Source organism: Aethina tumida, chromosome 3 (genome assembly GCF_024364675.1).
Source record: "Aethina tumida isolate Nest 87 chromosome 3, icAetTumi1.1, whole genome shotgun sequence".
Taxonomy (NCBI): Eukaryota; Metazoa; Arthropoda; class Insecta; order Coleoptera; family Nitidulidae; genus Aethina; species Aethina tumida.
In genome coordinates, this window is record NC_065437.1 from 9,845,253 (window position 1) to 9,861,047 (window position 15,795).

At 30.2% G+C, this 15,795-nt stretch overlaps 2 protein-coding genes across 4 annotated transcripts in view; both read left to right on the top strand.

Moving 5' to 3' along the window:
- LOC109608618 (uncharacterized) overlaps nt 1–15,795 on the top strand; it is a 107,778-nt gene that overhangs the window by 34,384 nt on the left and 57,599 nt on the right. The gene's annotated exons all lie outside the window — the stretch shown is intronic.
- On the top strand, nt 3,854–5,205 carry LOC109608617 (alpha-tubulin N-acetyltransferase 1). The gene is made up of 2 exons (XM_020025122.2): nt 3,854–3,863; nt 3,924–5,205. Exon 2 carries the CDS (start codon nt 3,943–3,945, stop codon nt 5,059–5,061), a length of 1,119 nt encoding a protein of 372 aa, XP_019880681.1. The 5' UTR covers nt 3,854–3,863; nt 3,924–3,942; the 3' UTR covers nt 5,062–5,205.

Sequence of the window (15,795 nt, forward strand, 5' to 3'; positions counted from 1 at the left end):
TTTAAAATTAATCTATTATGTTATGAAAAATTCGAGGATATTTCTATAAGTTACATGGTAATGTATATTTTATTAAACAATTTTTAGTTAATTATATATATATATATATATATATATATATATATATATATATATATATATATATATACATATATATATATATATATATATAACACATCGATTAACCCAGAAATGGTCCTAGTAGTAGCAAACTGGCCACGTTTCCCTAGAGTACGAACTTTTACAGGAAACGTGTAAAAATTTGACGTCGATCGGACCATAAACAACAGAGTTTTCGAGGTTAGATTCACTCACTCTGTAATTTGTTTGAAAAATGGAGAAAAGCGAGTTTCGCGTTTTGATAAAACATTGTTTTTTAATGGGTAAAAACACCGTAGAAGCCCAGCAATAGCTTCAAAAACATTACCTGGACTCCTCTCCATCCAAACCAACGATTTGTCGGTGGTATGCTGAGTTTAAACGTGGTCGTACGGACACAAACAATGCGGAACGTTCCGGTAGGCCATTGGAAACCGTTACACCGGAAAATGTGAGTGGAGTATTAAAAATCATAGTGAAAAATCACGAAGTGAAGGTCCGTGAGATTGCAGTAATGACACAGATATCATCTGGAAGCGTATTTACAATCATTCATGAAAAATTAAGCATGAAAAAGGTTTTTGCCAAGTGGGTGCCGCGATTGCTTTCAGTGGAACAAAACAGCAAGCCACAAGTCCATGGAAACAAAGGCAAAATTAAACGAGTTGGGCTTCGATTTGCTTCCCCACTCCCCGTATTTGCCAGATTTAGCCCCCAGCGACTACTGGCTCTTTGCCTTTGCAAAAAAATGCTCCAGGGAAAAAAATTTGGCTCTAATGAGGAGGTCATTGCCGAAACTGAATCCTATTTTGAAGCATAGGATAAATCTTTTTATAAACATGGTATAGAAATGTTGGAAAGGCGTTTGAACGATTGTATCACTCTAAAAGGAGATTATATTGATGATTAAAAATGATTTTTGAAAAAAAAAAATGTTGTTTTCTTTGTTAATCTCGGGACTTATTGAACGATGTGTTATATATATATATATATATATATATAGGACATGGTGTCTAACTAAAATTCATAAACATAAATGCAACAGTATTACAACAAATTTATAAATAGGTTATTTTTATGGAGAGATCATGTATGAGATATACCTGAATGACATTTTTCTTATTTGATATAAAAAATATGAATAATAAATATCAGTTGTTATAGTAAAATTATGTTAATATATTTAATTTATTTTATTTTCTTAATTAATATACGCCACTAATGATACGTTTGACTTGAATATAACTTAATTAAAATGATTTTATAACAAATATAAAAAAGAAAAGTTTTGTGACTAAATTGCATATAATCACGCCCACAGTTTGTTCGTTGATTGAATGAGATTTAAGATAAACGAGATAAAACTGACATTTCTACATAACTAAGAACACATAAATATTCAATTTTTATTATCTGAATTATTTTATTTGATAAGTCATCATATCATTTAACATATTCCCAATTAGGGAGTAACAATTTTTGAGATCAATGTGATTAATTAACTCTTAATGTCCTACAGACTATAATGATATGTTAATTTTCAATGAGCAAAAATTTCAGTTATTAATTTGCTTGGGGGAGTTTTGAAGACAGATTTTGTTGTACGATTTAATATACTTGTTTCTTATTATATTGGAAATTTTAATTAATTAACCGTTGACGAACATTATAATTACAATTTTTTCAATGAACGAAACCAAAATCTGAAAGGCACCAGATGCAAAACACATTAACGACGACAATCCGTTGAAAACACCTTGTTAAGAATAATTTATCGAAGTGTAATTCAAGTTGAAACGCGACTGCTTCATTCATCTGTTTCGCCGTTAAGTCGAAACCAGCACACATTAGCATTTGCATAAATTTGATATTAAGTCTATTTAAAGAAGGCATCGTATTGAAGACAGAAAAAAACACATTGTAAATCAACAAAAATCAGATTAAGTTAAAAAGAATCTCGAAACGAGTGGAATTAGTGAGTATCCAGTTTTCACGGTTCTAAATCAAGCCGCGGCCATATTATTTACCGTGGTAGCGACTGTTATCTGAAATCTGGGCAAACGCTAACCCATTCAGAAACCACCGGACACTCTAAACGCTGCCGGCGCACAACTATTTTTTTTACCCGTTTGTTTATTAGTAGAAAGCCTCATTTGCATTTTTCATAATGCGTATAATTTCGAACGGTCGATTGACGATCGTTTAAATTAAACGCTTTGCGTTTATCTATCTTAATTAACTGTGCACACTGTTGTTTTATTCTAGTTCTAGAGTGGGATTAAAAACACTTTGCAGAATGTGACACTTAAACAAAATCATAATAGTTATTTTTTTGCCAAGGAATGAACTACACATTTTTAAGGGTTGTAACATTACTGACTTATCGATGTTTTTGAGAGATTTCCAGTGAGTAAATTCTTGCTCAAATAAACATTGTGAAAAATAATCATCATTAAATAATTTCCTGATCTGAGAATCAACAAATATGCTTTATTTAATTTTAGCATACGAAAATTTTGGAAAAACAGCTAACAAATGTTTAAAAGCAGCACCATCTTTATTCAAAGTCTTGAGGGATGTATGGTATTGGCAGAAAGTAGAGCAACTTTAAAAATATATAAATGCGCCCTGTATATGCAAATCTAATATAATTTATACTAATTATGAACACACTGTATACAAACATATCGGTGAATATTTTTTGTATTAAAAATAATTCAGCCAGTTACAAATCAAAAAATTAAATATTCAACTGACAAAAAGTAGAGCAACTTTTTACTATATGTCACTAATCTCTACAAAAGAGACAAAGAAAAATTTTATAAGAAATAATTAATAATAATTAAGTAATTTTAAATTATTGCAATGAAACCAAAAAACTAATGTGAAAATATAATTAATTAATAAAAACAAGTGTTTTTTACTAATTAAATAAAAAATATATTGTAAAATAATGTTACAACAACCCCTTAAAAAATTAAAATAATAAGCTCGGGAGCTCTTATTTCCAGGTGTCTTTGTGTGTGCAAAAGCAAAAAGCAGTCTTGTACAAGAGTAGTTATCCTACAGTCGAAGTCAAAATTAACAGAATGGAAAGTCCTGAAATCATCAGCAAACTATAAATAGATAGATATTATTAATGGACGCTGGTAATCATTAATGAATTGAACGAAAAAAAGGGGCCCAAAAGTGGATCCTTGTGGCAACCCAGAGGCTTTCACTTGGTGAGACAACACTGGTTAATATTGAAATTAGTATGTTTAAAACTGACCAAACATGAGCAAAGAATTAAAAAGGGAATAAATAAATCAAAAATCTGTCAAATTTAAATAAAAAGAAACTAGTAAGTCAAGTAAAGTTCAAAGATTTATTAATATATTTTTTGAAAAATCGTAGAAAAGTATGATTTAGCGACGCATTCTTCGTCCCCAATGATTTATGCAGGCACCATAAATACGTTGGCGCCGGTGCAGGGAGCAGAAGTGGAGGCAGCGTCAATTACCGGGCGAGGCGGCGAATCAAATGGTCCGCGCACTCTTTACGGCCTCCCCGCATGCGATTGTCTTAAATCGCAACTGCGGCACAAAGCGATAAACTCGCCACGTATTACTCGTTAATTAAACCGGACAATCTGTGAGCTTCGATAATAATTTTCGTTTTTTTTTTTTTTTTCTAAAGGACGATGCATCATAACTACCGGACTATTGTCAAAACAAAAACGTCAAAATTAGTCAAGCGTCAGCTCATGATTCAATCATTTTTTTGTAAGATCATGAAAAGTAGTTTTTGTTGAAACGTGCTAATGAGTGCATTATTTTGGTCAGGAAGTGGTCAATTTTCAGGATGCAGTTCGAATTTAACCTCAACAACATATTCAGGGAACCGATAACGGTCATCATGGAGAACATGTTGCCGTCTAACTTCAATGGTGGCGAAAACGAAACGCTGAACGTCACCCACGTTATCAATCAGATCGTGCATCTAATGGATTTGGCGTCTGCCAAGGCGCAGGGTTTGGTAACAGCCCGACCGTCGACTTCGAAAGTGAAGAGCACAAACAAATTTATCTACTTCATGGTGGATAAAAGCGCGAACGGTGACAAAGGCGCCCTGATAGGGATGCTGAAAACTGGCGACGCTCCGCTTTGTTTATGTAACAAGAGGGGCGAGTGCGTGCAAGTGAAAGCCAGATGCGTGTTGGATTTCTTCGTGATCGAATCTTACCAAAGGGCCGGTTTCGGCAGGTCGTTGTTCCAGTACATGCTGGCCTATGAAGAACTCGACCCTGAGGGAATCGCCTTCGAGAAACCTACCAGTCAACTGCTGGAATTCTTAGGAAAGCACTACGACTTGAAGAAACGAATCAAACAGGACAACAAATTCGTGATATTCGACGGGTTCTTCGACAGGAACGTCATGATGCAATGTAACAAACAATTCACCAAACAATTACCAAGAACTGCGTCCAGATCCTACGTGGACCCCTGCGTTGCAAAAGTAAACGGTACGTTTCTATACGGGGAAATACCTGAACCGGAATCCAAATTCAAACGTGCAATTCAACGAGTAAAACCCAAACCGTTCGACGCGGACGCCTTAAACGATCAAATGTTGAGACGCAGAGTCATCCGCACCGCCGCACAGAAACGTTGCGTCCAGTCTGCACGACCGTCGAGCGAGGGGACGAGAAAGCAACAGGAGATCCTTAAGAAAAGCACTCCGAGAACTACCAGAAGCGCCGGAATATCCAGACGTCCGGGTAGTGCAAGGCCGATTCAGAATCAGGATCCGGAGACGGCGAAGGAGCCGTTTTTGGCGAAACGGGTGTTGCACAGGGAGGACGATCCGGTGTGCGCCAGCGATGTTTTTATGCCGCGACGTGTCCTGCATAAGGACGATGATCCTATTAAGCCGGTACAGAATGATTGGTATAAAACGTTTGATAGGTACAAAGGTCAGTAGGATTCCTTTGGGTTTGTACGACGGGGTGTACATGAAACTGACGAATTGGCACTATTTGGATGATTTGTTTAACGGGTGTGAAATATTTCTTTTTTGCTTTGTTTCTATATATACGTATTTAAATAAATTCTAGTGATGAAAATATCCTTGTTTGATTTATTTCACAATATATGGAAGGTGTTTCGAAAGTAAAGTTAATGAAACCATTTTAATGAAATTTGGGACACAGATTTAAATTGATGTTTTAAGAAAAATATGATACACCACTACTTTTTCTCGTAACAAAAAATATTTGTATGATTTTTATTAATTTCTGAATATATTTGATCATTCGATTTTTTTTCCATAAATTCACAATTATTCTTTCCTCCAATAAAAGCCCCTTATATTATATATAAATTCCTTTCTGTTGACATTATTAACACATATTTAGCACATAAAGGTCACCTGAGGTAGGTGGTATTGATTTAAAATTTTTATAGCAATTATAACTTTTGACTTAAACTACTTTTCGAATTTCTTTTCAACAAAATTTCATTTCCGGTTTTGCCGGTAGCGATATCAACTTTGGTATTTTTAATGGAATACTCTGTATATTTTTGGATTTTTAAATTATACATTTCCGGTTTTGCCAGAAGTGACATCAATTTTGGTATTTTCAATGGTCCCTGTATATATATATATATATATATATATATATATATATATATATATTAGACTGTTTCAAAAAAATCGACATATTTTTTTTTTCTTATTTATATCGAAAATCTTGTTGAAAATGGTAAAAAAAATACTGTGAAAGTTACAGCTCTTAATATTAATATTAAGAGGTGCCGCATCTTAAATTTTAATTTCCCACTAACAGACTTTTACTACAATTTGGCAATTTTTTTCTGTATTCACTTATAACTAGCAATAAGTGTTTCATGAAAAATGAAGAGCAATTACAAATATTTACAAATTTGAAAAAAAACAAAAAGTTTGGATTAATTGATGTTTTCATAAAAATTTTAAGTAAAAACTTGTTTTCTAAGATATTTCGGTTTTTTCAGACGATCAAAAACATTTTGAAAAAATATATATGAAAATATGTAAATTTTTTGATTTTTTATGATACAAAATGTTGAAACCTCAATATTCAAAAATTCAAAAAAATTTAAAAATTACGTTATCGACACATTTTCTAGGCTATTTTGGAAGAATTTCTTGAAAAAAAAATTAAAATTAATTTTTCTCCAAGAAATTTTATTTTTTTTTTACTCCATCAAAACATATTCTTTAATGCCCTGAAGAGTAGAATATTTCACTTTATACTTATACCAGTCCAAAGGTATAAAAATTTCAAGTCAATACATTCTTCCATTCTCTTAATGAATCACCCTATATATAAGAATAAACAAATTAACAAATCTTTAAATGTGTTTTATTATTGCACTTTAGCAAATACTACTAATTAAAATCAATAGTTTTTTATTGAATTATCAAAAGTATTAAATAATTTGACCGGAAAAATAGTTAACATTACTCATAAAACAATTTTTTGAATATGTGCGCATCCACCATTATTAAAATAGTAAGTTTTAATAATTGTAATTTTTCTGTTACCAAATTATGCTAATAAACCTACAAAATTATAATTGGTATTTGAATAAATAAGAAGATCTTTATACAAAGCAGAATAATATGTTGCAATAATTGTTGCACATAAACACTTACATTTATTACAGCAATAAACATTTTCCTCTCGATTATTTCATACGTAGAACGTAAATTCGCAATTAATAATCATATAATTCATATTTACAATGTTAAACAGCGTGTAAAATTTTATTAATTAATATAAACATTACAAACTAATTATAAATTGATAGAATCGGTAAATGCAAATCTAGTCGTATATTAAAGCTATTTTTACGACCAATATAATTGATATGGTAAGGTGTTTTATTATGTGGGTGGTTTGTTGGAATGCAATGGCAGAATTTCAATTTATTCCGCCATTTTGCTTTTTATTCAAAGGTCAAATCAACATTGTTAATTATAAGCTATCGTTTATTTTCCATATGCAAATATGCATTAAGAGTCTCCATTTTGTGCGATCAATAATTACCTCTTCTTTATATAACTATTTGTCACTTGAAATTTTACAAACATTTCGAATTAAATAAACAAACATGCAAATTTTAATAAATAATTAATTTACATATTTTTTTCTGAATTATTTTTGTTGAGAAAAAGTAAATAATTGTATAATAAAATTTATTTATTGGATATGTAACGATTTTATTTAATTTATGCAGCATGAACAAACAGCGAGAGTGGTTTATATTAGCAACAAAAATTCTAATAGCTTTTATATTGTTATTGTAGTTTTATTAAAAATGCGTACCCGCAACAATAATATTAATTACGATAACAATGATAAAATATTTGCACTGTCGGATTTATTATCGTTTACACTGGTTAAACAAATGAGTTAGGAAGTAATGGAATGAATATTGAATTGGTTTCAATTACTAGTACATGTTCGAAACCTTCTGTTCAATTAATTAAATCAATTGTAATTTAATCTGAAAATAGATCAAGTTTAAATTCATTCGTAATAAATAACAAATAATTTTTTTTTCCTCCAACGTTTGGTATTTTATGCGATGGTTTATAATCTCGTTTACATTTCACATATAGAGTTTCAGTCATTGTGCACGTTTAAATACCTCCATCCACTCAGATAAAATACTAATATCATTGTCGGTATCAAAACACCGTAACGTGATATTTTTACTATTACCTGGTTTTGTCGTGCACGTGCTTCAACTGTAACGCCGTTGTGAAAATGCTAATGAAGTGAAAATGTCCACACAATTCGAATATTTATAGCTAAAATTATTACTGTCGTACACCCTATTAACAACTACAACATGGAGAAAACAGAAATAATAAACAATTTTATTGGAAGAAGTAATTTATGCTTTTAACGTTTAATTTTAAAGTAACATGACTTTCTTTAAGATAACTGTTATTCAACAAAATGATTACCATTATAATCAACAACTCTTTGCCCATATTCTACAAATTTATGGCACCAGAAAAATTCTGAAGAAGTGATTCACATTAGTCATATTGTCATTTTTAAATTAGGTTGGACTAGGTAATATTAGGGTAAAATTAGGTTATGTCAGTTAGTGTCAGTAAGTTAAACTACTTCAGATAGATTAGTCTACTTACATGTACAGTGGTGGCCACAAAAATAGCGTATATTAGTATTTAATGTAATAAAAATATTTTATATTTTATTTGAAATATTACACTATATTCTTACTACAGTTATAAATTAAATAATGGTAAATATTTCCATTTCATCTCTCATATGTACATACATCAAAAGGTCCATGTTAGCAATAATCACCACTCTGCTAGTACTCTGGTACTCTGCTACTCTGCCAAAATTCTGGAGGGTAATTAATCTATTTTTGTACAAACTTTAGTCCTGCTCGAATGTTCTTTTTTGATATCACTAGTTTCATTACTGAAACACATCCTTACAAATGAGTGTGTTAATTCACATTTGTTAATAACATTTTTCAAGATTATCTTAATTTTTTAACGGCATCATCAATATATAGACCTTGATGTGTAATGTACCTTTCTTCCCACTGGAAGGAGTTTACCCAAATATATAATATTAATTCTACTAAAAATAAATTTCTAAAATATTCCAGTTTCACATATGATAGATCATCTTGTTAAATAAATAAATTTATTTGTGACACATTAGGTAAAAATTAGTCCCTTATTAACTCCACTTTTAAGTATTGCTGTTTAAAAATATTTTGTATTTTTAATTGTTAATTGGATTATTACTTCACAAGTAATTAAATTTTGTCACAGACAATTGTGTTTAATTTATTTATTATTGTATATTAGAAATAGTGAATGTGTAATACTTATTATTATTTTCTATAGTGTATTCGTATAAGGTACGGAGTGAATTAAAAAATAGTTTCGCATAGTAATATCGACAGGGCCCTTTTTAAAACTAAGAAGATCCAAATAATATTTTTAAACAAATATATCACATGTTTATCAAGTAACTAAATTTGTTTATGTACTTCGTATCTAATTTGAATGGAGAATACTGTGTCACAAAATGTAAATATAATTGAATTCATTTTCATAACGTAATTTGATAAAAATAGAAAAAAAGACGTTTAAAATATTGAAATAAGTTTTATATTCTTAATATTCTCAGTTTTGACCTCTCTTACTATATTGTGGATATGTAGAACATCCCATTTAACATTTTGAAGCTTCTTTTGCGTATGAAATATGTCATACATACACTTTTGTGTTGTCATAAAGAAGCAGAATGACTTTTCTATTGACTAAAGAAATTCTTATATTTAAGTCTTAACTTGTATCGACACTTTGCACCCTTGGTAGGTAGTCTATTAGTAAAATTCCACGTTCAGTTCAAAACTTTATTTTAATAACGGTTTCACTAGGTTTATCAGTTTCAAAGAATGACTGAATGAAAGTTATGCCCTTTTATGAACATTTTTTGATGAACTTCAATGCTTATAAAACAAGTAGTAAATCCAGTTTTTAAAAAATAACACAAAAATTCATTAAAATAAATCATAACTTTAGAAAGTAGCACCCCATTTTGTGTGCGTGGAATTTTCAGAATAACAAACCGGCACCAAGTATCGGGAATTGTGAAGGGTCGGGTCGTTCCTTTGACTGATGTACCCAAATGACAAATTACTGTTAGGGAACGTGTCGAACGTATTTGGTTTAGCGACACAGGAAGCGACTATTTTCCAAGAATACCATCGAGTGTTGTTTGTCCAATGTTTACCGTAAAACTCCTAAAACTGTCTAGTTTGTCTGTTTTGCAATCGACGCACTCGAAACAGGGAGCTTTTTGACAAATTAGCGTTTGGGGCGGGTCTGTTTACACCGCCTCGTAATACCACTTCAAGTTCCAGGTATTCGGTCCCATAAACTACGGTTCGATGCCAAAAAGTGGTGGTAATCGGTACCTGTACTTATGTTGCAAAGGGCCGTTTTCGTACAACACGCGACTCCTCGGCCCACCAAACACTTTAAGGAATCCAGTCGAGTAATAAAAAAGTCGTGGTCAACAAACCAGAGATATGCATTTAAATCCGGGCATAAAATTTCACAACATTCATTATTCATCCTCGTTGTAAAAAAATAAACCAATCGTAAACCGTCTCATCTATTTAAAACTATCAGTGATATACCAGAAATTCGATCATAAAAACATTTACAACCGTGACTATCAAAAGAATTCTGACCCATATTTCTTTACTCGTAAAACCGAATCACCTACAACAAAAGAGACTTGCACACGAAAAAAGAAAACAGATAAGAATCGAATCTGGAATGAATTGTTTTCATTGCGAGCGCAATTGAAACTGATTGAACAAATTGGACATGTAAAAAAGCTCGTAAAAAGTGTGCTGGCGCCAGTCCAACAGTTCGACCGCAATTTTACTTTTATTTTCGTGCACTTTTCCGAGCATAACGCATCTTACATTTACACTGGAACTTTTTCTATCTCGAGTATTGAGCAATGTTGAAAAGTTTAAGAATATGAAGACATATAGAAATTTTAACATATTTATTCAATTTTCCTACAAATTATTAAATTATACAAATGCGCACATTCTTTATATGTGACTCCCACATAACGAATTTATTTTATTATGTGCATAAATGATCTTATGATTTACTAATGTTGAATTGCAACATTGTTTTGTCATGGGATTATTATGAGACGACTCAATCAAAAAAAATTATCTGGGTTGTAAAATAGATTTAAGATATACTTTGTCAGCGAGTAATAGTTTGTTAGATCACAAATAATAAATCAACAATAATCGGATTTCTAGTTTTATGACTGTGAATAAATAATACATGTCTGGCATATAAATTTTGGAACAGGCTTTATTTAGAAATTGTTTTGTTTGTACAAGAGTAATGAAATTATATCATCGTTATTTAATGTATGTTTTTCTCGGTATTAAAACAATGATAAATGTTCATTGTTTTAATGTTTTGAAGTGTTATCTGATGAAATATAATTATGACTAAAACATTTATACGGACGACTTGGAATGAATGGAATTATAATAAAAGTAAGCTTACAAAATAAAACAGGATATTTTTTAATACACATATACAACACGTATTTAATTTATTTACTTAGGGTCAGAGTAATGAATTAAAGAAATAATTAATAAATACAAAATTTTAATAATTTTATCAATTATCAATAAAAATAATTGTTAAAACTATTGTTAAAATAATATAATATTGATATGAACGAATAATATTTGAAAAATGATAAAAAGGACTATTTAATTTAATTAATTAACATCAAAGATAATTTCTAAAATTTAATATAATCAATTTTATAATATTCAAACAAAATATCTCAAAAAAAGAATGCATTTCTGTTTTTTGACAATAAAAAAATGATAAAAAGCATGTAAAATAAACCTCATTTTCCTATATGTACTGATTATTATTTAATTGAGTAATATTTAATTTAAAAACTAAAATATTGTATTATTTGTACAATTTTGGTAATATATGTAACATATATACAGTATGAAAAGAGTTTGATCCATCTGAATCCTGAAAGAGACATCTTGTACAATAGAGACAGTAAGTCTCTCATTATGGGGCAGACTTCTACTGTCTCTGTCATGAATGTTGTTTGTTAATTAGATGATACAATTTTTTTCTTTTATATTTTACATTTTATTAATATTTAATTTGTTATGTTGATGCTTAGATAAATGAAAAATATACATTTATCATTTTTTTTTTTTAATTTAAACATCAGAAAAGAGCAAAATATTCTGAGAAATTTTGTTTGAATATTATTTTTAAAGGTACTTGATCAGATCATTAAAATTTTATATTTATTTTTTTTAACTTTTAAATTTGTTCCATTTTATATAACACAGTTACTGTCAATTCGAGCAGAACAGGACATAAAATTTAGTTCCAAATTTGTTAGAAAAGTAGTTCAAATCAAGTTATATTTGCTATAAACTTTTTGAGGCAATTTCCATAAATTCCCAATGAATAAGTTAGGAAAATCACCCTGTATATACTGAAATAATCCAAAATTAAATGAATTTTTTTTTCCTGATAACAGCCATTCAAATTGAAGTGTTCCCCAATCCACCTAACACAAAATAACTGATTGCCGACAATTAAAGATAAGGTAAGAAGGTAAATAAACAGTTATAAACAGTAAAATTTGAATATTTTTATAGCCAGCCACTCGAGTGCCACAAAAGCATCCCGTAAAACCCATAAAATAATCCGCAGTGATCCTCTTAAGAGTCGCGCGACCTAACACAATTGTACTGTTTATGATTTATGTGGAAAGTACCTTTCAAAAAAATGGGAATGTCGGGAACGCGCTTGGGGGTGTTGGCCGCCTCGGTTCCCTAAAATTGCCAAGTGCTGAGAGATTTCTTACCATGTTTACTGCTCAATACGTAGTGTATAAGTTCCAGACTGTAACGCGACGTCGGGAAATTCGGTTTTCAAGTGGCCCGTTTTTTTTTCTCAGTGACGCCCAACAAGAATTTATCAGTGTTTTGTTCGGGTGCGTGTAAATGGTCGGTTTGTGCTTGTTTAATGGGACACCCAGAAAAAAAGCAACGGCAACTTATGGTAATTAATGCAGTTGATTAGTTCCTAGACAGTCACATATTAATGTATTCGAATGGGAACAGTTAATTAAATTCAAGTGTTATAAAAATACATTGTCGAGAATTCATCAATGCCAAAATTAAATTAGGCGTGTTAAGTGTGTTTGCAAACAAAATCTAAAGTTAAACAAGGTTTTTATGGTTTTATCATCGGTTTTAAATTTAATGGGTTTGTTTAAATGTTTATTGACCCTGTTTTTTCTATATTATTATTTAAAATAATGTTCCAGATCGACGTTTTTTGCCTTACCTGAAAAATATTAAGTTTCGGCTTATCTGGCTTAAGCAATTACTACTGGCATGTTTTAATCCTCCGAGAAATTCTCGAAAAAAGGGTCGCCACTTTGCCAAACTTTTCTACCTTTCTCCCCCACTTTTATCTTTGTCCAGTTCGACGTAAATACCTCAGAATTATCTATTAGAATAATATTTATTCTGGTGAACTATTCAGATTTTATGACTCTGTTGTTGGTTTAACACGTTTATCAATAAACCTAACTAACAGATTCGAAGGTATTATTTAATTAAAATTGTGTGAAACGTATAATTTTTTTTTTTTGAGTTGCACAACTTGAATTTCACTTTCTCTTTTAACACAATATTAATGGTGGCCGACACAGAAAATGTTGCTCCCTAATTTGAACAGGCGCTCATTTTCACATAGATCATGATCAACGGTTAAACGAAGTCCGTTTTGTTAATGAAGATATATGTCCGGTTGATTAAATGCATTTTTTAAATAATCGTATAGTTGAGAAATACCTGCGTAATCTCGATCTTGTGTCAAGGTAATTAAAAATTATAAATGGTCAATGGTTATAATCAAAAATCAAACGCACGTGTAAATTTTTAAATAACAAGACCATTGAAATAAAATTTAGTGTGGAAACGTTTTCACAATTTATATCTTATTTGGTAGTTGGATAATATTTTAATGAATATTAAACACGCACTGTTTCCTCGTTGATTGAAGTTAAACGGCCATAAACTAGGATTAAGTAAGATTTTGCAAATTTTTAAATTGGATTTCGTAATTAACATAACAGAAGAAAAGCGAGTCGAATTGATTAATTAAATTAATAAACAAGAGGAGGATTATGAAGTATATTAAAAAGCAATAAAAGCCACCAAATAATTTATGTTTAACCTTTAGTTTTTTGATTTACATTGATTTTTGGACATTTTATTTAATTAATTTTAATTAAATGCATAAATTAATTGTTCACGTCGGACGCACAAACAACAATTAAATAGAAGTTGGGTCTCCGTAACGCCGTACTGATATCAGCAGTACCCCTAAACCACACACGTTATTTACACAACAAATCTTGACGAGTCTATCGGTCAGTCAGTGTTGTAGGAGTCCTTCTTGCCGTCTTCCAGTGTCTACCAGACTTGCTCGCTCGTGGTACCTTTGCAGATCCGTCCGGCTTGCCGCCTGAGACCAATATAGTACTGATACCCCCGAGTGTGTTAACTGTTCTTTTTTATTTTCATCACACTAATTGATTGAGGACTTTTTTTAGTGTCGTGTGAGGTGTTGTGATTTTTAATTAAATTTATTTATATAGTACCAAAAGATTGAGGTTTTGGTGGAGTGTTTTAATTGTGACTTAGGATTTTTTGGTTTTGTTAAGTAAGTACGTTTTATTTTATGTTTATCTAATAAAAAAAGAAACATTTAAAATATTATTAATATACAAAGTTGTATTTTAACAAAAAATCATAGTGACTTAATTTTTAAGGAAATTACCAATATCTCACATATTTTTTTCCGTAATATTCAAACTATTTTTATACAAATTTTTAATAAAAAAGAGAGTTACACTTTGGTTTTTTTTATACGAATTTTAAATGTTTTTTTATGCTTCAATTTATTCAAAACAAAGCAACAAGTTTAACCCAATTTTTTTAACATGTTTTAATATACAGTAGTGGCAGAAAGTAGAGTATCTTTTTTAAAATTCAAATAATTTTTGTTTATTTACAATTACATGCAAAATTTAAATGTCTAAAAATATATTGAGTGTATCATTGACTAGAAATGAAATTTTGTTCAATATAAATTGGGAAAGTAGTTCCTGTCAAGTTATGTTTGTTATAAAAATTTCAAATCAGTACCTATTTCCATTCTTCAAAGACTTTTAACGAAGAAGTTATATATAAATAAATAAAATTGCAAACTTCAAATTATATAAACTTTTATAAATTTTTATTTCATTTTATTCAATTTTGTATTTTGTTCATCTTAAAAAATTAAGACCTACATACCTAACATACAGTATTGGCAAAAAGTAAAGTAACTTTTTTAAAATTTAAATAAAGTTTGTCCTAGTTATTTTGTTCATAAATATGTATATTGAAAATTAACTTCCCTTTATAAATTTAATAATTGCGCTGTTAAACAATAAAACAAATAAACAGTTTTACTTTACTGAAGATTATTTGTTTTGGGCTGGCAAAAAGTAAAGCAACTCAAAGTTTTATTACAACAAATAATTTCTATTTAGTATTTTAATTAATTCTACACTAATATATTGTAATTCTCCCATTATTATGAATAAGTTCCAAAGACCTTTTTTAAATGGAAAGCAACAGATGGTCAATAATATTTGGATCCATATTTTGCCAGGGCTTTTTACAGAACCATGAATAAATCTTGCTAATTACTATACTCTTTGTGTCTTTTAGTGAAGTTTAGATCGAGAAATTAAGATGGCCAGTTCTTAACATTAATTTTTTCCCTTAAAAGTCACTGCTTCAAATATTTTGAAGTGACCTTCAGGTCATTATCTTGTTGAAAATAAAGTTTTAGTGGCATATTTTTATCTGAATACGGTAACATTTTGTTCCTCAATATTTTTTTATACATAAAACGATCCATGATACCCTCTATTCAAAGAAGAGGACTCAATGCAAATCTAGAAAGGCAGCCCCTTACCATTACCGACACGTCGTCGTGTTTAACAGTGAA

Excerpts from the sequence above, each read along its gene's own strand:
- LOC109608617 (XM_020025122.2), top strand. The coding sequence starts at position 3,943 with ATGCAGTTCGAATTTAACCTCAACAACATATTCAGGGAACCGATAACG.